A 21,342-nucleotide genomic window follows, 5' to 3' on the forward strand; every position below is an offset into this window, starting at 1 on the left:
TCCTTCCTTGGAGCCGCTGGGTCGTAGTGCCCGCCCACTGTGCCCTAGTGCCCTTCCGCCGGGTCCTTGTGCCCGACCTTCCACCCCCGCCTGCCCGGTCCTAGTGCCCGCTCCCCCGCTGTCCCGCCGGGTCCTAGTGCCCGACCGCCCACCGCAGGCTGGCTCCTGGTGCCCGCCCTTCCGCCAGACGTTGGGTCCAAGTGCCCGCCCCACAGTTCCTAGTGCTCGCCTCCGGGTCCTAGTGCCCGCCTGCATGCCCCCCGCTCTGTCCTGGTGACCTTTCGCCGGGTCCTACTGCCCGCCCACCGGGTCCTACTGCCCGCCCGCCGGGTCCTAGTGCCTGCCCGCCGGGTCCTAATTCCCGCCCGCCTTGTCCTACTGCCCTCCCACCGGGTCCTACTGCCCGCCCGCCGGGTCCTCGTGCCCGCCCACTGGGTCCTACTGCCCGCCGCCGGGTCCTAATGCCCGCCCACCGGGTCCTAGTGCCCGCCAGCCTGGTCCTAGTGACCGACCTTCCACCCGCCCGCCCGGTCCTAGTACCCGCCCTCCCGCCGACCTGCCGGGTCCTGGTGCCCGCCCACCCACCGCACGCTGGTGATAGTGCCCACTTGCCCGTCAGACGCTGGGTCCAAATGCCCGCCAGACAGGTCCTGGTGCTCGCCTCCGGGTCGGTCCTGGTGACCGCCCTCCCGCACCCCACCCCCACCCCTCCTCCGCCGGGTATTAGTGCCCGCCTGCATGTCCCCCGCTGGGTCCTAGTGCCCGCCTGCTGGCTCCTAGTCCCTGCTCGCCCACCAGACGCTGGGTTCAAGTGCCCGCTCGACAGGTCCTAGTGCCCCCCTGCTGGCTCCTAGTCCCTGCTCGCCCACCAGACGCTGGGTTCAAGTGCCCGCCCGACAGGTCCTAGTGCCCGTCCGCCGGGTCCTAGTGCATTCTCCCGCCGTGTTCTAGTGCTCGCCCACCCACCAGCTCCTAGTACCTGCCCGCCTGTGGGGTCCTAGTGCCCGCCCTTCCTCCCGCCCCCCCCCCCCCCCCCTTGTGCCCGCCCTCCCGCCGACCCCCTGTGTCCTAGGACATACTCGCTCGCCTGCCCACCGGGTGCTTGTTCGCGCCCCCACTCCCGGTCCTACTGCCCGCCCGCCCGCCATATCCTAGAGCCCGCCAGCCCGCCCGGTCCTAGTTCCCGCCCCCCGGGTCCTAGGGCTCTCCCGCCGGGTTCTAATGCTCGCCCGCTGGGGCTAGTTCCCGCCCTCCCGCCCGTCTGCCAATGCCCTAATGCCCGCCCTACCTCCCTCCCTCCCGGTCCTAGTGCCCGCTCGCCCGCCGCACGCTGGTTCCTAGTGCCCGCCCTTCCACCGCCCCCCACCGCCCCCCCCCCCCCAGCTGCTGCTGGGCCTCTTCTGCACACGGTGAGCTCCATGACGGTGCCACCGGCGTTGCTCTCGCTCCTCGCTTTCTCACCTAAAAGTCCAATTGCGTGAAACCTCTATAACGACTGCCTGAGTCTGTGCCAGTACCAGGCGCGTAGAACACAAACGTCTGGGCTGCTCCCACTGCCGAAGGGCCAGGAATGAAAGCTGGTGCTGGGCCTCTTCTGCACACAGTGAGCTCCGCAGTGGTGCCACTGGCATTGCTATTGCTCCTTGCTTTTCCACCTAAAAGTCCAATTGCATGCATCCTCTACGCTGCACACTCATGCACCCTCCAGCCCATTGGCTAACCTGCAGGGTTCACAGACACATGATGATGTTTAGAGTGCAACATGCTGTGCCCCCTGCCCTTCCCACCAGCCAAGTCCCACACATTCCCCCTCCAGACTCCCCACATCCCACCAAGACAAGCCCTGACACGCTCTCCAGCCCCTAACCCATCTCCCCATAAGACCCATGCTGCCCACATCAACCCTACCAGCCACTGCTATTGTCTCTGAGAGAAACAACCCACTGAGATCCAGCACAATGTGTTGAATCCACTCTTCCTTCACACAAGGCCCTTGACCACCTTGGCTCTCACCCAGTGTCCTAACCCTGACCCAAACCCTAAACCTCCATCTGTATATGACCGTACAGGGCAGCGCGCTCTGATGCCCCATAAACCAGGTTTCAAAGCATGAATGTCCAGACCTTGCTCCTAAACCTAATGTGTTAGGACAAATACAAATAGCTGGGCACGTTCTACACAAGGTGCCCTCCAGAACAGTGCCACCAACATGGCAATCCACCCTTGCTTCAAGGTGGATTCCCTCTTCAAGACAGAACAGCAGTTACGGAATAGACTAACATGCTGGTGGTGCCTGTGGTCCAAGGGCTAGTAGAAGAGGTAGGCTGGGCTGCTCTGATACCCCTGTTAGCATGAGCGTACCTCCCAAGTGTCAAGATACAGCATTTATAGTGGCCCTGAAGCCCACCAGTGCTGCTCAGCAGTGAAACATTTCCATATGTAACAAGTAGGAAACAAATAAAAGGGCATGACAGAAATTGCTGCTGGTAGGAAATGGCAGGATATTACCAATAGACAGATTTAATGTACAGGTGGGTTGAGCCACTCGTGACACATAGCAATCAGGCTGCAGTAAGTAAGAAAACTATGTTCACGTTCCAGCGTTGACTTTGGTGTCTGGACAAAGATGAAGGAATTGGCTCTCTTGAAGAGGTGGGCATTATGAAAGCATTTCAATTGAGTGACCATAGGCAGGTTCAGGTGGTTATACCTCAGGATTCCAGTGTTGAGTCTGCACCCTTGGAAAGCAGAAGCCCCATCACCATCATCTACATAACAGGAAGCATCCATTTGCATGATTGCACAACAAAGAACACTACCGTGAGTGTGGCTGCATAGTCTGACCTCACTGTCATAAATATCCCTGATAACAGAATCCCTCGAGTTACATTTTCCTCCATTGATATTTGACAATCAAATCAGAAGAGAGGCCTCAGCATCACAGAAACATCAAGAAACGCCTCCTACTTTGGCAGTTTGTAAGACTAACTGCATTAAGACACAGTACTTAAGTGCTAAGTAGTTAAACAACTTTTGGCTGTCTCTGCCTCACTTTTAGGCTTACTTAAGAGTTACCTAACTTCTCTTGGCCCATTATTTCATATCCAAACAGGAGAAATACTTTGAATCTGTTAAAGGGACAAGCTTAGGGAAAATACTTCTCTTTCTGCTAACTGCCAAGTTGTCATGCCTTAAAAGACACAAGCCAGTCACAACCAAAGCACTGCAAAGAGTCACCATCCAATGATGATGGCAAAAGGAGCATTTTGTCTACTTGAGGTCACAAGCTCCTCACTGGCTTTGTGAAAGTTATTCCAACCCCAAAACTCGATCTGACCGTATCCCTGGAAACAAAAGGAATATTTCAATATCCGATGCATTAAAATTACTTGATCAGACACATTCACGTAATTCATCTATCAGCCACTTACAGTACACTTCATGCAATGTTACAGAAATGAGACTGATATCAAAGCCAGATGAAGATGCAGTGTCATAGTGAGATAGTGCAATGTCCTCGGGCACATAAGCTTTAATCTGTGGGTCCTCAATCAACAAAAGGCTTTCAGATGGGGAGGCTGTGGCACGGTTTACAGCAGACCAAAAATGTGTACAGTGAAACACATGGAATTTCAACCTGGTTTGTAAAGGTTTACCATTTAGAAAAACAAACCCAGGTCTTCTTCCTCCCAAAACAAAGGTAAATGTGACTACTAAGAATGAGAGGAAATTACTCAAAGGCACAGTCTCAACAGATAGCAGCCAACAATACGAGTTCATATTTCTGTGCCAGTGAATATTGAGAGAATACGCTAAAGTACTTAAAGTACTTTTAAATTTCTCCTTTTTTATGTTGAGTGTCCTTTTCTTTTTCCTATGGGAAACCTTTGCTAGTTTTACCTCTTCTGTGAGCAGCATGTAGACAACATACTTATGGCAAAAAAACACCCCAACAACTGTATTGAGAAGCTACTAACTTTATAACAAATTGTTCCTTGAAGAGATGAGTAGTTTAAGCTTCTAAGGGACTCTGCCATGAGAAAGGAAGTCTGAGGATCCTGAGAATACAGTTTTGCTGCTAGTTTGGTAACCAAATGAAAACACAGTGCATTTCCCCCGAGACAACCTAAGTAGAACTTCACCATGCTGCTGCCTTGATACCAGAGGTGTGTGCTATAAAAGAACCGGTAAAAAAATCTTGTAAATCACACACTTAGATTTAATAATATTGAAACAAAATAGTTAAGAATGCAAGAAGTGTATACAGATTAAAAAAATATTCTTTAAACCATCTGATCTTAAAAATAGACAATAGTAGTGAAGCTTAAAATACAACCACTCGCAGTCAAATGTTTCAAGCAATACCACCAGGTTTGTCCTGTCCCGTCAAATGGCCATTAAGGTAACGCTTCAGTTGTTAAAAAGGTTGTGTTGGCTGGAGTTGCTTTGTCACAATCCAAATCTACAACAGTTTTGCCTTTGATGGAAGAGCCCGAGCATTCCTGGTGCAAACTTTCCCGTCTCTCTGCAAGTTTAGAAGTGGATCGAGCCATCGAGCCACTTTGGCTTCCATTGGTTTGAGAGCAGACATTATTCACTTTAGTAGTTTTATTCTTGTGGTGGTTGTTGTAGACTTTGTATTTCATGAGGAGGATGAAAATAAAAACAAGAACTGAAGCCACAATGATACCCCCAATAATGATGATCATGGTTCCTCCAAGGAACTGTGCGTGAAGGGATCGGCACTGTTTGTATTCTTCCTGGGTTGTGAACTGCACACATCCGATCACTCTGGTTGCGGTCAAAGATGTTAATCCATCGTCATAAACGGCAAGAACACAGAGGTCATACTCACGTCCTGCAACCAGATCAGTCAAGAAGAAGGATTTACTTGCAGCTGGAATCATCCTGGAAGAGAAAATGAGTACAGTAAACTTCCAAGCTGATAGAGCCTAAGGAGAGCTCTTTTGACTATCAATGCCACCATGGTAAGGAAACTAACAGAGCAGAAGATGGACACGGCAACTGGAACAAGCAGCATTCCCTAGGTTACTGGGTAGGGATGGAAGACACAGATTTTAACTATGACAATATCTTTACTTTGGCTTTTCGAACCAGCCTGGACTAGAGTGCACATGCGTACCAACGGCCAGAGGTGAAATCACACTTGGTCTACCGCAAAGTAGCATTGGTGCTAAATCAACAGATGTGAAGGATCCCAAAAGAAGAGCTATATGCTATGTTACCAATTCCCACAGCATCTCATCGCACACCAGCTCTCCATATGTTTGGCTCAGATTCCTCATTGGAGTAAAGTAGCACTGTTGCAGAGGAGTCAGTGAAACTACATCCATTTATATTGGGTGGGTTCCTCCTGGCCACAAAGGTGATGATGGGGTGGTGATGAAGACAACTAACATCTCATCATACAGGCTTTTCCAAGTAGTCATCCATGGGACTAAGGACTATACAATGCTTAGACTGGAAAGAAAGAAGAGCTACACCTTCCAAAGAACATTCTCCAAGCACAGGTTGCTACCATTTGATTTGTAACAACTGAATTTCTGTGACTATTAAAACACAAAACCATTCCCTTGCCAATCATAGAATCAACCAGGTTGGAAATGATCTTTAAGATCATCCAGTCCAACCGTTCCCCAGCACTGCCGAGGCCACCACTAATCCATGCCACTGAGGGCCTCATCTACACGGTGTGTGAACACTTCCGTGGACGGTCACTCCACCACTGCCCTGGGCAGCCTGTTCCAATGCCTGAGCACCCTTTGGGGAAGGAATTGTTCCTAACATCCAGCCTAAACCTCCCCTGGTGCAGCTTAAGGCCGCTTCCTCTTGACCCATCCCTTGTTCCTTGGGAGAAGAGACCGACCCCACCTCACTACAACCACCTCATCTAACTAACTTTCCAGACTTCAGCAGCATTTCCTAGTGACCAAACACGAGGCTCACACTGGACTGCATTCCTCCCTCAGTTCAAACACCACGTTGCGCAGAAACTAAGCAGAAGATTCTTGCTTCTCATACAAAGGGGTGCAACTGAGAGAGAAGGTGGAGAATTGAGTTGCCCGCCTTCAACATTAAAAAGGCTTTGAAATCTCTCATGGCTTCCAGAAAAGGACTAGCTACATTGTCTGCAATTGCTTGACATCAGCAACACTGTCACCAAACCTCAGCGCACAGATCTGCAAATAAAGAAGGGATGTCATAGATAACCTCTGGAGAAAAAGGCACTGCTTGGAAGATCAGAGGAGCAACAGGAATAGAAAGGAAACACCACGCAGCAAGTGGCTTTCTAGTCCTTAGGAGTCTGCCCATCTGTGAGAGGGGTGTGTAATTGGAAAAATTATGCAAAGTACTGTTTTCGAGCTTAATATCCATATTATTTGCCTTATTCAGCAGCCTTTGATGCTCCCTTTTTTCCTTTCCAACAACTTTCTGCATTGCATTATTGTCAGGAGTTTCAATGGGACTCAAATCTGACTAATTACCAAGGAAAGCTCTGTACAGCCTATGTTGTATTACAGTGTGCCCAGCTATTGCTGGAACTATTTCACAGTAGCTGGCATCAATAAGAGGAGGTTCTGATCTCCTGGGCAAATCTTATGTACAAATGTTCAATAAGATCAAATATATAGTTGGTTTCTATTAGTTTTTCGGGTAATGCAAGGCTATTTTCAGCTCCATGACTAAGCAGAGAAGCAGATAAGGTAGTGCAGTGAAGAGAAGGTTTCTTCACTGGCTAAGCAGTTATTCACAGCCACATCTCCCTGGAAAGGCAGCTATTTTGCCATATTTAGGAAGTTTCAAGGAAACCTCTCCAAATGAGTAAGGACAGCTCACAGCTGAGTAGGCAATCTGCCTACAGCTGTGTCAGTAGTTAACCTCTGCATGTTTCCTCACTCACTTCTTATTGACCTCTGCAGTATAGTCTTCCCTATACCCTATTTACTTTGTTTCAGTAATGCTAGAAATGATCAAATAGTGGTTAAATTAGCACAAGCTTGAGCACAGCAGTTGTAACAAAGGCAGGTCTTTAGTGCCAGGCTGTGGTGAATGGTGAGGGCTTGTAGGAAAGGCCAGAAAACATGGGGGTAGATATTGGGAGCCAGAGTATCATCTAAAACCTTTACCATTCTACCACAGACTGCATTTTAGAGGATGGCATCTTCAGAACAAACACCTCCATGAGCACATAGTTTGACCTAAGAACAGTTTAAGCACCACTGACTAGATTGTAGGTTTGTTATGAAACAAATCCAGGATGCCATATGATTCTTGGCAGCTCCTAGTGACTGGGATACAGTGATTTTAAGCAGGGTAAAGCTTATCAACCTCTCAGTGGAATTATTCCATTTCAAACTCAGAGCTTGCAGCAATCAAAGTCATTTACCTAAATAATTAGTTAATTATTTATATATATATATAAAAAATAATTTTTGTATATATGTACACACATATATAATTAGACATTTCACAATTGTGATACAGAAACTGAAGAACTATGTCCACTACAAGACTCTCAAATTACTGGGGATGCAAAAACCTTTTCCTTGGCTATTTTTGAGGGGGGGAGGGATTTGGTCTTTTCTTTAACTCTTCGAGAAATGTTCTTATGTTATTTCACAATAACTACTCATCTCAAAACCCCTCTTCATTTACACGAGTTCCATCAGGAACTGGCTTCCTATTACCTCTAACCACTGCTGAAACTGGATTTTAGACACAACTGCACCAAATCAGGTTTTATTGCTGAAAGTGTACTATCTTTTCTCTTACATCTCTAATGTCAGAGTCTCCACATGCTCAGTGTTGGCCCACAAGCGACATCTTTCCTAGGGATCCATAGCAGTAACTGTCAGATTGAAACAAACAGTGCTAATGTGTCTGGTTCAGGAGCACTAACATCTATAAACCACAATCCGTGCCAGCCTTTCCACTGCCATCTGCAGTCAGCCAGTAACAAGTAAAGCCCTTTGGTGAAAGCTGAACAGTGAAATCTGTTCACAAAACTTCTGACAAAACATCCTTTGGGGAGATTGGAAATATTTCCAAGCAGCATTGTCAACAACAACAAAAATAAACCAAAACAGCTCAAAACAGAGATGGAATCTGTTGTTGGGACTCTGATAATGATGCTGCCTGTAGCAAAATGTAATACTGCATCAAATGAATCCCTTTTCCTTTGTCCAATCCCTCTGCCACCAATCCAATCCTGTCATTTCAGAAGTTGGAGAAACAGAAACTCTTCTGCCATTCCAGCTGTTCAATTGGGAGGCGAAGGGTGCAGTGAACGGAAGGGATGGGGAGTTTGATGAGCTGGAGGGACACCAGAGACCATGCACAGAAGATACAGTCATGAAGCACTGAGGGCAGGTTTCTTAGTTACAGAGCTTTCACACGAGTCATGCCAAAATTTGACAGAATCATAGAATGGTTTGGATTGGAAAGGACCATAAAGCTCATCCAGTTCCCACCGCCTGCCACAGGCAGGGACACCTTCCACTAGAGCGGGTTGTTCCAAGCCCTGCCCAACCTGGCCTTGAACACTGCCAGGGATGGGGCAGCCACAGCTTTTGCATTCAAACCATTCCAGTGTTCCACCACCCTCACAGGGAAGAACTTCTACCTGAGATCTCATCTCAATCTCCCCTCTGGCAGGTTAAAGCCATTCCCCCTTGTCCTGTCCCTCCATCCCTTGTCCAAAGCCCCTCTCCAGGTTTCTTGTAGCCCCTTTAGGCACCAGAGCTTCCCTAAGGTCTTCTCTTAAGGAGTCTTCTCTTCTCCAGGCTGACTCAGCCCAGCTCTCTCAGCCTGGCTCCAGAGCAGAGCTGCTCCAGCCCTCAGACCATCTTCGTGGCCTCCTCTGGACTTGCACATCCCTCTTATGTTGGGAGCCCCAGAGCTTAACAGAGTCCTGCAGGTGGGGTCTCACAAGGGAAGCATAGAACCAACGATAACAATTCATTCTTATTCATGCTAATTAAGTGCATATATATATACATATACACACTTCTGCATCAACAGTACAAAAGGAAACACAGTCAACTATGTGAACACAGAATCCTAGAACAGTCTGGGTTGGAAAGGACCTTAAGATCCTCCAGTTCCAACCCCCTGCCATGGGCAGGAACACCTTCCACTAGAGCAGGTTGCTCCAAGCCCTGTCCAGCCTGACCTTGAACACTGCCGCGGATGGGGCAGCCACGGCTCCTCTGAGCACCCTGTGCTGCATCACCTTCACAGGGAAGAACTTCTTCCTTATATCTAACCTGAAAGTTCCCTGTTTCAGTTTGAACCCATCACCACTTGTCCTATTGCTACAGTCCCTGACGAAGAGTCCCTCTCCACATTCTTGTAGCCCCCTTTAGATATTGGAAGGCTGCTCTGAGGTTTTAACATAAGACTTTTCCCAACAAAGTGAAACCTGAAGAAGATATTTCCAAGAACCTCCCTGAAGAAGCCTGGAAACTGCCATGACAACTGTTATGCTACAAGATAAGGAATAAAGCTACCTAAATTCAAGCCAAAGAGTGACAAGTTATGTGATTCCCTATATTTACAGATGTCAGATGGCTCCTGTATTTCTGGACTTCCATTGATATATCCTGCTTTTTAAGGAATGAGTGCTGGCGAGGTGAAGAAATGCAAACAGGACCATTTGTCCAAGATTTCCTCTTGACAAAAGCCACTGCTTGTGTGCAGATATCCACGTCAATCCCGACACGTGACATACTCCATACAGCACATACAGCAGCTCCACCTGCAACCCTGAGTCCATCTAGACTGCACGTCCAGCATGTCAAGGGCACCCAGAAAGGGAACAAAAAGTCTTATGGCACGTGCCTGACTGATGAGGAGCTATAAACCCTCTTTGAAACTTCACTGTTTGAAACCCAGCCTGGTCCATTGCACTACACTAATTTAAGCATTTCTGAGCAGACGTAGCGTGGCTGATTCCAACTGCTTTTCACGCAACAGATGCAATCATTGCTATATTGATCTGGCAATATATCACCTTTTCCCCAAGAGTGACAGCTCTGCCCTTTAAACAACAGTACTTCGTACTCCATATTAAAAGCCGTCTGCCTCTCAATTCCCAAGTTTTTCGCTCAACAGAGAAAACAAGGACATATTATCAGCAGTTTTATGCAGTATGTAGTCTTTCCGTTATCTACCGAGAAGCATCACTACTAAATACTCATCTTCTAATTTATTGCATGTAGCTGCAGCTAATTAAAGTTAGATGACTGCTAGCTATGAAAGATTAAATTCAATGCTTAGGAGACTATTGCCTTTGATGTTATGAGATCCAGCTTCTATTTGACTAGGACATCAATCAGGCTGTTATGAAGCATTAGTAAACTGATGCTTGTATCAGCTGTGGTACAAAATGAAGTTAATCCAGCCTAGCTTGGAAATATAGAATCACTTCTTTTTCTTTGCTGGACCATCAGTTCCCTTCAGGGGATTCTGAGCACCAGTTGTGGCCCTGCTTCTCTCTTGCACTCCGAGGGAGGCTAAAGGAGAAAGGTGGCCCAGGAGGTGATGTGGAGATAAGCCTTTTGTCCCATAACCTAATGCAAGGAGTCATTTTCATAAAGATACATGTGCACTCCATCAGCATGCAGAAGAGGTGCATTTTCATCTATGTGGTGGTTTAAACCCAGCTAGTAACTCAGCACCAGGCTGAGTTACTTGCTCAGCCCTGGGCAGGATGGGGAGGAGAGTGGGAAGGATGTGAAACTCACAGGTTGAGATGAGAACAGTGGGTTTAAACCACAGCGTGGGGCACACAGGGTTGAGATAACAACAGATCTGACCAGAGTGTGTCTAATCATATTTGTGATAAGCATTCATTGTTTCAGATTAATAGTCGTCACAACGTTGATTTATTTGCTCTCAGAGTTGTTGCTGTTGGGCTTGGAGTTGTATTATGTCACACCTTACTTGCAGTATACAGTGGTTCAGGAGCACTAACACCTATAAACCACAATCCATGCCAGCCTTTCCCTGCAGTGATGCTTATCATCCATGGGACCTGGGCTAGGGCTCTCTTTATAATAATGGCTTGTAATATGATAGAGTTGCTGGTCATGAAACTCTGGTCTGTGTCCTCAGTGCTGCCATCACTGCTGGACTTTGGGAGCCATCTAATGGGAACTATTACTAATTACACTTCTTGCCTTTTCTCCTCTATGGAGGACACATCCTCCCACGTATACGTACACACAAACATGTGCGTGTCATGACAAAGCAGCAATAAAATAGCGTGGCTTCTCTCCCAGATTAATTAGTGCTTTCTAAAGCTTGTATGATGTTTGTCATTACTATTTTAGTGTTGAAAGGTTAATTCTGCTGCTATCTCTTCCCCAGGACCAGCACTAGAAACCTGGGCAGCATACTTGAGCAATCACAGCTCAACTAAAATGACAGCATTGTGAAGCCCGAATTGCCCAGGAACTGCAATCAGCAGCAAGACTGTAAGCTGTTTAAAGAATACAGAGTGACTTATAGCTCAGAGAAGGAAAAGCTGCTATTACAAGTCTTGATTATACATGGCTGTTCAACAACAGTTTCTGACCTTTATACTGAAAACAAAGGAGGCTCATGCTTTCAGTATTGATGCTTTCTGGAAATTGCTACCTGCACCTTCATTTACTGATTCTGGATTGGTGTTACTCAGCTTGCCAGAAGCTTAATTCAGATGCAATTTTCCTTTCTCCATAACTGTTTCCCTTCTTTGCTAACCCTTGTCCCAGGAGATAGGTCAGTGTGATAGTTTCCATATCACACCAAGAGAGGAGTTAAGTGATTCACAGGAACTGACAAAGCCAGAAGCTCCTGTTTCCCTTTCCACATTCGCCACTGTGATAAACGTTGATTTGTGAGTCTCCCAACGTAGGATAAACAAGGAGCAATTCCATTGCTCTTACGTGCAGGAAGGAGGAAATGGAAAGGTGAGGAAAAATAAAGGAGTCAAAGGAACAACTTAAGTTCTCAAGATAAAGCAAAGTTGCCATAGCAACTGCTCTTCCCACAGCACCACTCAACGTGATGGAGCCGACAGGTTTGATGCTTCCTGCACTGCTTAATACTTCTTCCAGGCAGCAAAGCTATCACCAGCACAGTGTGCTCCAGGTAGAAGGAAGCTTTCCACCTTCTGTCAAGCTTCTTTGGCAGGACTGAAGCACTGCCAGGTTGTGCTGGGTGCTACTACACTTCTCTTTGCATCTTCATGTAGCAAAAGAGTGACTCCACAAAAGAGATGCTTACACACCTTCCCAGGAACATGGAGTGTGAGAGAGGTCTTGACCATGCAAAGGGTCAGCAAATAAATGTGGGGACTCCTGTTTCTCCTCTGCACGTTAATATGCTTGACTTAAAACACTGACATTATAACATAGCTTGAAGTAGCAGTTGTTCAGATAACTGCAAATTGCTGCCCCATTATCATTCCTGTCACTTAAACTTCCTTTAAGGATATATATTTGATGATTACTCACTGTGGGAACTGAAGGAGAAAACATGAATTTCCATTTCAGAGAGGCACATTATGCTACAATCTATTACATTTGAAATCACTGCTCTGTGAGTTGAAGCATCAACTATTTTACAGGCTTGTTACCAACCTGAGCCTCTCAGTTAACAGGAATCCAGGCCAAGAAAGAGGCATACAAATACAATTTTCTTCCCCATTCCTTCCATACAGCTCTTCTTTAGGACCAAGGCCATTCAGCAGCAGCAGCAGCAGTTGACTCAACTCTACAGAGATTTATTAACAAGCTACCATGTGAGTCACTCATTTATTTATAGAGGCTTTGGAAAGTTTAAAACTCATTGAGCCTGAATTGCTGTGGTTGTATGGAGGTTGCCAAGTTAGCTGACCAGTTGTTAGGGCAAAGGATGGAAAAGCCCATTAAACAACTCTCATATATGACTGGCCGTGCTTGCTGTAGTTGCTTCTCTTTACTTTCCAGTGGGAGAAGCAAATAAAGTCCCTTTAGAAACCCCAGTCACAGCTATCAAGACATCTCTGCTTCACATTTCCCTTCACTTCACAACTCTGCAGCAATGTCACAAATGTTCTCACAGCTGACAATTAAATGAGGCTTCATCTTCCAGCCAGCTCCTCACCATCCTGTCAGATACCACCAAGGCATCCTCCCACCCCCGCTTCAGAGACCCTTGCTTACCCTCAACTGAGTCCTCCTGCTTCCTTTCTAGCTCGTAGCCGTGACAACGGGAGGATGAATGGCATCCCTCCTGTCCTGGTTTCAGCTGTAACAGTTATTTTTCTCCTTCCTAGTAGATGGTGCAGTGCTGTGATTTTGTGAGGATAATGCTGGTAATACAATGGCTGGATTTAACTCATGACACTTCCTCAAAGAGACGGAGATGGGTGTTTTAGCATTAATAGCTGAAGGGGGCTACAAGGATGCTGGAGAGGGGGCTATTTATCAGGGACTGTAGTGATAGGACAAGGGGTGATGGGTTTAAACTGAAACAGGGGAGACTGAGATGAGATTTTAGGCATAAGTTCTTCCCTGTGAGGGTGGTGGGACACTGGCACAGGGTGCCCAGAGAAGCTGTGGCTGCCACATCCCTGGCATTTTTCAAGGCCAGGTTGGACAGGGCTTGGAGCAACCTGCTCTGGTGGAAGGTGTCTCTGTCCATGGCAGGGGGTTGGAACTGTATGATCTTAAGGTCCTTTCCAACCCAAGACACACTATGACTCTATGAAAAGGAAGCACACCACTACTGATAAGGCTGGAGGTTTGGCATAATATGGTAAGAGCATATCCATACAGGCAGAATGCTACTTTGGGCATCTCGATTTTTTCTCTCTTCCCCATCTTTTTGAATACCATAATTGCACTTAATCAGCATGAAAGGTAACCAAAATATCCATCTCAATTCCCTTAAATGTTCACGACTAAAATATTGCTCATCAGCAACTCCTCAACACCAGGAGTTTAATGGGCAAAGTCTAAGGCAGCCATTGTCTCTCATTCCCTCCTTTATAGTTACTGCTTGCAAGACAGCTCTCATTAGACAGAGTATGTCAAATTAGTCTATCCTTTTTCCTTACTTCCACTACCTCCTTCACAGAGGTATGAGCAGGGGTTAGGGTTACCTGTACACTAGTATGTCATCAGAAGAGCTGTTATACTGAATCTGGTACATCCGAATCCCAGGGAGGTGTTGCTGAGGTGGCCACTGGATAAGAGCAGAGGACGATGTCAGCTCAGCAACCACGACCACCTTCTCTTGCTGAGCCTTTGTTTCATTTGGAAAGCTTGACTTGGCAGAGATGAGAATATCTGAGGGGCCAGGCTCCACGTCTTTATCACAGTTGGTACTGTTAGCAAGGTTAGGGTATGGGGTAACAAGGAGCTCGACTGGAGCTGTCGACTCTCCCGCAGCATTGGATGCTATGCAGGTAAATGTGCCCTTGTCAGTCAGAGAAGTAACCAGAATATCAAGAGTACCATTCTCATAAGAAATCGTCCTAGATGTGTTAGAGACCAGCTTCCCATCGGGTGAGATCCAGCGAACATAGGGATCTGGATCACCAACAGCTTTGCACTTCAAAGAGATGCTTTGGCCTTCTGTTGCTGTTAGTTTGGGGGTTCGGTGCGTTATCATCGGGGGTTCACAGACAAATTCCTCCTCTTTAATAGACCAAAAGTATTTGCCCATCAGTTCTGGTGGAGAGGCACAGGTTTCTAGATCATCCTCTCTGGTAAGACGTCTCAGCCACACGAGTTCACAGTTGCAGTGCAAGGGATTCCCTCCAAAGCTAAGCACCAGGGATGACAGTGGAGATCCTTTAGACTTGGTGTACACAGGTATTCTGGAAAACAAAGGATCAGGAGGGATCTTTTTCAACTTGTTGGAGGTCATGTCTAGACGGGCAAGTTTGTGAAGGTTGGAGAAGATTCCCTCTGGCACAAACTCAATGAGATTATGATCCAAACTGATTGTATTGACATTAGAGAGTTTGGCAATGGTTTCCCAAGGAACATTAACAAGATTGTTGTAGGACAGATCCAGGTCTTCAATTGTTTCAATAAAGTCATCCAGTGACCCAGGAGAAATATAGTTTAATTGGTTGTTACTGAGTATTAAATGCCGAAGGTTAATTAAACCTTTGAAATGATCTTCATTGATGTAAGTCAGTCTATTACTATCCAAGTGTAAGGCGTGAAGGCCTTTAAGATCAAAAAATGCATAAGGCATGATTTGACTTATTGTATTCCTTGATAGTGTCAAGTGAATTAGATTAGTCATGTTTGCAAAATCTTTCCTCCTAAGTGTAGTGATAAAGTTATCCATTAACCTTAGTTCTGCTGTTCTTCTGTCAATACTGGGGGGCACAAAGAGAAGCCCTGTCTTCGTACAGAGAATTGTGAAGGATGGAGACAGGTTTTGGCACATGCATCTTTTGGGACACATCATGGCCTTCACAGCTGTGCTAATAACCAGTAGATAGACAACCAGCCTTTCCATCGTAAGAAAAATAACAGACCTAAAGGGGGAAAAGAAGAAGAAATGCATGTAAATATATTTAAAGTAGGTCTCGGAAATAGGTTTACATTGAAGTTTTCATTACAAGTCCACGTGTGCAAACTGGAAACACCTTCCAAAGACAGTAGTGAACTTACCAGCTCATTTTAACTTGGCTGTCTTTAGAGCTAAGAGCTTCAAGTTCTGTGCTAGTTTGGCTCTGCTCTCCTCCTGACAGCAACATGTTAGGTTGACTGTGAGGCAGCAGTCCATCACTACTGCTGCTCTGGGATGCACTAACAGGGTTATCTACTTACTAGCAGCTCTTCACAACCACCAATGTTGACAGTTGTAGTTTAATAGGTGGAACAAAACAAGATGTGAAGCTGAGACTTGATGAGAGGAATGTGAGAGGGGAAAGCAAATAAATACACAGGGGTTTTTAGGTTCAGAGTACCAGGTACTTAACTTTACACAGATCCAACTGTTTGCTGAGGCCAGAACCTCATTTCACCCCACGTATCACTCCATCACCTTGTGATTATACTCCCCTCACTTCTTTTGCCATTACAGATGTCCAACAGCTTTTTTAGCTTACCCTTCAAGCTCATCTATGACCTCGTCCTGGGTTCAAGTCCTTCTGAGGAGTGAGCTCTTTGCAGAAATGCATGTTTTAAGGACAAGGGTTTATTTCTCCCCCAGGAGGTGGCAGAGGTCTCAGACTTCTACAGCAAATAAGAAGGAGAAATACCTTTAAAGGCATTTCTAAGGTTGTGTTTAAGCAGAGATGTGGGGGTTTTTCTATGTAGCACAGGTAACAGCTTTAGTAAAATAAATGCCATAATTACACATGGTCTTCATCAATGAAATTACCTCTGTGAGATCTTGTGTCTGCCAAGTTATTTCCCACTGTATCTGAAGCGCTTTGCCTGCTATAGCAAAGATAGACTTTTATTTCTGCTTTACCTCCAGCTTGCTGGAAAATTGCTAAGCATTAAGTGTGGTGACTCAAGCAACCATGAGAGCTGAAACTCTCAGCCGGTAATGTAAAGAAAGTATGTGTTTCATACGAGCGTCCTGGAACAACCCAATTCCAAACTCCAGTTGGCAAATCCTACTCCAAAAGGAAGGGTAGTGGGTTTCTGCAGCAGAGCACATATAGTTTTATTTGACATATAAGTTCCAGCACACCAGAAATCACAGCTGGTTAAAGATAGTTTCATAGGGCAATTTCTTCATAGGGTGAACAAATGCAGTGTAAGAATAACCAACTACATTAAGAACAAGAAATGCAACATAAGACATGCTCAGTTAAGCACAGAGTCGGAGACAACAGCATCATCTGCTGAGTCAGCTACCTGTGAGAGAGACTTACCAAAGCCTTTGATTACAAGGGCACAATTTGCTTTAAGTCAGCAGATTCATATGGTATGTTTGGTTTTGGGTTTGATTTGTGAGTTGGTTTGGTTGATTTTAATGATTTCCATGAGCTAGAGCCCATTTACACAGCAACAGGTCTATAAGATACAGATTTACAGTATCACAGTTGCAGAATGTGAACCTTAGTCTGGGTAGATCAAATTTATAGCTTCACAGCAGCTGCATGAAATACAACCAACTCAACAGCCCTCAGACAAAGAACTTTGAAATGGAATTCTTAGCACTGAGTTTTCATCCCCTACTTGTGGGCAGCGGGTCAAGGTGGGGATTCTCCCACTCTACTCTGCCCTGGTGAGATCCCACCAGGAGTCCTGCTCTGGAGTCCTCAGCACAGGAGGGACATGGACCTGGTGGAGTGAGTCCAAAGGAGGCTACAGAGATGCTGCGAGGGCTGGAGTGGCTCTGCTCTGGAGCCAGGCTGAGAGAGCTGGGCTGGGTCAGCCTGGAGAAGAGAAGGCTCCTGAAGAGAAGACCTTAGAGCAGCTCTGGTGCCTAAAGGGGCTACAGGAAACCTGAAGAGAGGCTTTGGACAAGGGATAGAGGGACAGGACAAGGGGGAATGGCTTTAACCTGCCAGAGGGGAGATTGAGATGAGATCTCAGGCAGAAGTTCTTCCCTGTGAGGGTGGTGGAACACTGGAATGGTTTGAATGCAAAAGCCATGGCTGCCCCACCCCTGGCAGGTTGGATGGGGCTTGGAGCAACCTGCTCTAGTGGAACTTGTCCCTGCCCATGGCAGGGGGTTGTGTTAGGTGACTTGAATGGTCCTTTCCAACCTAAATATTCTATGATGATCCTATGATTCTACTTACACCAGTGTCATGTAGAAGTGATAGCCACTTTCCTCCATCACAAGGCAGCTTTCGAGAGGGATGTGCAACCATTGAAAAGCATTATAACTGCCCCATGAGTGCTTCAGCTAAACCTGCACAAAACATGCCCAAGATCACTCCCATGACCTTCCACATTTACGTTTACAAGCTGCACAATGCAAACTGTGCTGCGCTATATGATCTGGCTACAGGTCACCAAAGTCCTGCACCCGGTGAGTAACAATCCCCTGCACCAATCTATGCCAAACACACCTAGAGAGAACGTTGTACAGAGATTTCAAACCACGTATTCTACACCTCACTGCAAAAGCTTATCTGACTCCAGTCTTGGGTACAAGAAGAAACGGTCCCAACACTTCAGTTTCATGGCACTTCTTGGATGATCTTTCCTTAGTGATCAAGACTGCTGGAGCAGCATTTTCCTACAGCTTAGCAACCCCAAAGGACTTAGTGTTGCCACTAAAAAGGTACACACTTCTCATAAATATGAGGAAATATGTTGAGGCAGCTCTATTATGCTGTTTAAGGACTCAAAGATTCTTTTCAAGTAGTGGAAATGAAAGAGTGGAAACAAGCAGTGGCAGGAGGTGAAGAGAATGTCAGGTGTGAGAAAGGTGGGAGAAGAAGGAAGCAACAAAAACTCCAATCATTAGGAATTTCTTACTCAAGTCTTTGAATGTCAGACGAGTCTTCAAACCATTAGAACTCACCCACTTTCTCTGCACGAAACAAATGCATTTGCTCTTCACCAAACCACACTTAAAGGGCTGACATATTAACTGGGGGGTTTTGATCATGCTTAGACCTTCCGCAAGCTACTCAAAAGGACCAATGTCATTGCACTAAGTCCTCTATCAATTCTTCTTCCTTTCCAGTGCCGATTCATGAACCCTCATATGTTTGACACTTATTTGTATACCTCAGAGTGAGGCATTTGGTGGTGTAGAAAAGGACAAGGCAGCCCTTTCCCAGCGCCTCAAGGAGCAGAATCACAGTTGCTATTAGCTGGGGATCCACCTGCTGTGGCAGTCCCTCAATTGCACAGCTCCTACATGAGCTTTAATAGCAGGGCTGCGAAAACCCTTCTGAGTTCAAAGCTAGAAGGCAAATTTAGGGGAAATCCTTGGAAAAATGGCAGTTTTCTCTGCAGAATTATATACTAATTTTATGAGTTAGTAAAGCCTCCTGCATAGGAAAGAGCTTTAGCATCACAATTGGAAGTGGCAGTGCACAGGGTTGTAAAATGAAATACTGGGTGTGCAGCTCCGGTTGTACACCGCCACGGCACGCGATGCCCAGTAGGAAACTGCTCCGGGATAAAGCAGTTGGGCTTTACTTGCTTACTACTGGTGTAAGCATTCATATTGCAGATAACATCACACTACTGAAATGCAAACTAAACAAACCCCCCTAAAACCCACCACACACACTACAGCAATTGCTCCCCACATACTACTACTTTCTGAAGCCACTTCTGCAGATCCCATTCTTGTGATTGGTACAGACTATTAACTGACCCTAACCAGACCACAGTCATTATACGACTTGATGTTATTTGGAGATATATTCAGCTGCAACATCAAGGAAACTGCATGGAACCATCTGTAGAAGATTGACACCCCAAACCATACTATGAGGGATTGAGCAGGGAACACAAGAAATGTTGACCTTATTTGCAGGCTCCTTCAGTGGCATTAAGAATCCCAGAGAACCACAGAATCATTTAGGTTGGAAAAGAACTTTACGATCATCGAGTCCACTGCCAAGGCCACCACTAAACCATGTCCCTAAGCACCAGTCATGTTTTGCATCACAGACACTATAAACTGCCATTGCTGCTGTAAAGAGAACAACATCTACTTCTCCCAGTGCCATCTGCTGCATTCCTGAGAAAGCATTCCTCAGCAATTCCCAGCATCCTCTTAAAATGCCATCACGGCATCCATCCCATGTGAACTGTGACCTCAATCCAGACAGTGCTGTCTGTGGGCCAAGCCTGCATGGGAGGGAATCCACTGCAATGAGCATAAGGGCCAGCTGTAGGAGGTGCTCCAAATGACTCACGTTCTTTGCTTTGAGTCACTGTTGAAGCAATGTTGGCTTCATACTAGGTGCCATGATGCTGTCTTCTTAAACAGGAATCATTATGCATCAGCTCTTCTCTCTCAAGTCACTGGAAGGGGGAAAAGCCAGGATTTTATGAAGCAAAACACCAAGTAACGAAGCATTACTTTAGGCATTTGCTACGAGATGCTCAACACTAAGTGTTACCAACTCCAGGCTTTAACCAGCCCCAAATGTTTTACAATTGCTGACAGCTAATGACACTTCTAACAAGGCTGGCAGACAATAATTTCATTACAAATCCCATGCCACCACCGTTCCCACCATTCAAAGTCTAACAAGCATAAAATTGCATGCTCAGTATGTATGCAGGCAGGTATGTCATTACTCTGACAAAGAAATGATAGTATTTGTAGACAGTACGTTAACAAAAGAATAATATTCAGATGAAAATCACCTTTGGTTCAATATGAAGTGGGTTGCATAGAAAAATAGTCTCTTTCTACAGAGAAATGCTTCATTCTTCTCAAACTTCCCTTCTTCCCTGTGGTTGTGCTTAGCACGTTGAAGATTAGTCACTGAGCAATGGATTTCAATGCAACCATTGTAAAGATAATCACTCTCCTCTGTGCTAACTCTTTCTAACTCTGTGTTAGGGAGTCGAGATCAGCATAACACCAAGAGTATTTATTTATTTATCCTTATGCAATTCCTTTCCTCTTTAAACAGTACAAAAGAAATCAAGTTAGCCCTTTGTGAGTGCCCAAAATTTAGTCCCTTAACAACAAGGAGGCTGCTTTCAACTGCTTCAGCAAGACTTGAAATAAATGCCTTTGCTTAAAAGGCAAGAAAAAACGTCTTTAAAAGAGGCATTTTAAGCAAAATTCACTTAAACTGAAGTCTTGCTCATTTGCATTTGAGGAATTAATGGGAACGTACACGTTGGTTTAGTGTTAATGCATCTGAAGAAGTCATTTGTTGCTGGCACTGACAGAAGTATACTTGAGTCTACTGGGATGGAAAAACTCTTCTGTAGGCCAGCAAAGCATGCTTTATCAGCTGATCTCTGCAATGCATCACTGAAAGACATTGTTAGGCACTGGGAAGTCTCTTGCTGAAAACTGGCACTGATACCTCCTTGCTTTCCCTCTCATTTGCTGTTTCATTTCTCAAGAGCGTGTAACTGCCTTTATCTCTGACAGCTTTAGCACTTCTAAGGCAGCAGCACTTAGAAAGGGTATCACGTAAAAGGGAGGCATGTTCCCCTGAACACCTCATTTTGGGACAGGGCTTAGGCATGACCCTGTGGCAATATGCTTCTCCCTTCCCAATTTTTCTGCTTAATAAATAGCCACCAGTGATGGTTGTGATGGCTGTATCTGGCTGTAGTTAGACTTTGAGGAGACAGATAGGAATACAATAGGTAAGGGCTATAAGTCTTGCTTAACAGGCTAGTTGAGCATGAACTGAAACACAGTTGG

General features: G+C 45.9%; 1 protein-coding gene across 1 annotated transcript in view; it reads right to left on the bottom strand.

Moving 5' to 3' along the window:
- Nucleotides 1-2,497: 2,497 nt before the first annotated feature.
- The window catches only part of LOC115603280 (leucine-rich repeat and fibronectin type III domain-containing protein 1-like protein), a 45,047-nt gene continuing 26,202 nt past the window's right edge, over nt 2,498-21,342 (bottom strand). The window contains exons 2-3 of the mRNA XM_030475049.1: nt 14,153-15,547; nt 2,498-4,908 (exon numbers count right to left, since the gene is read on the bottom strand). Coding sequence (XP_030330909.1) covers nt 4,398-4,908; nt 14,153-15,528 — 1,887 coding nt within the window. The 5' untranslated portion in view covers nt 15,529-15,547 and the 3' untranslated portion in view covers nt 2,498-4,397. The remainder of the gene's footprint in view (nt 4,909-14,152; nt 15,548-21,342) is intronic.

The sequence above is a fragment of the Strigops habroptila genome, unplaced genomic scaffold, assembly GCF_004027225.2.
Source record: "Strigops habroptila isolate Jane unplaced genomic scaffold, bStrHab1.2.pri NW_022045628.1_ctg1, whole genome shotgun sequence".
Classification (NCBI taxonomy): domain Eukaryota; kingdom Metazoa; phylum Chordata; class Aves; order Psittaciformes; family Psittacidae; genus Strigops; species Strigops habroptila.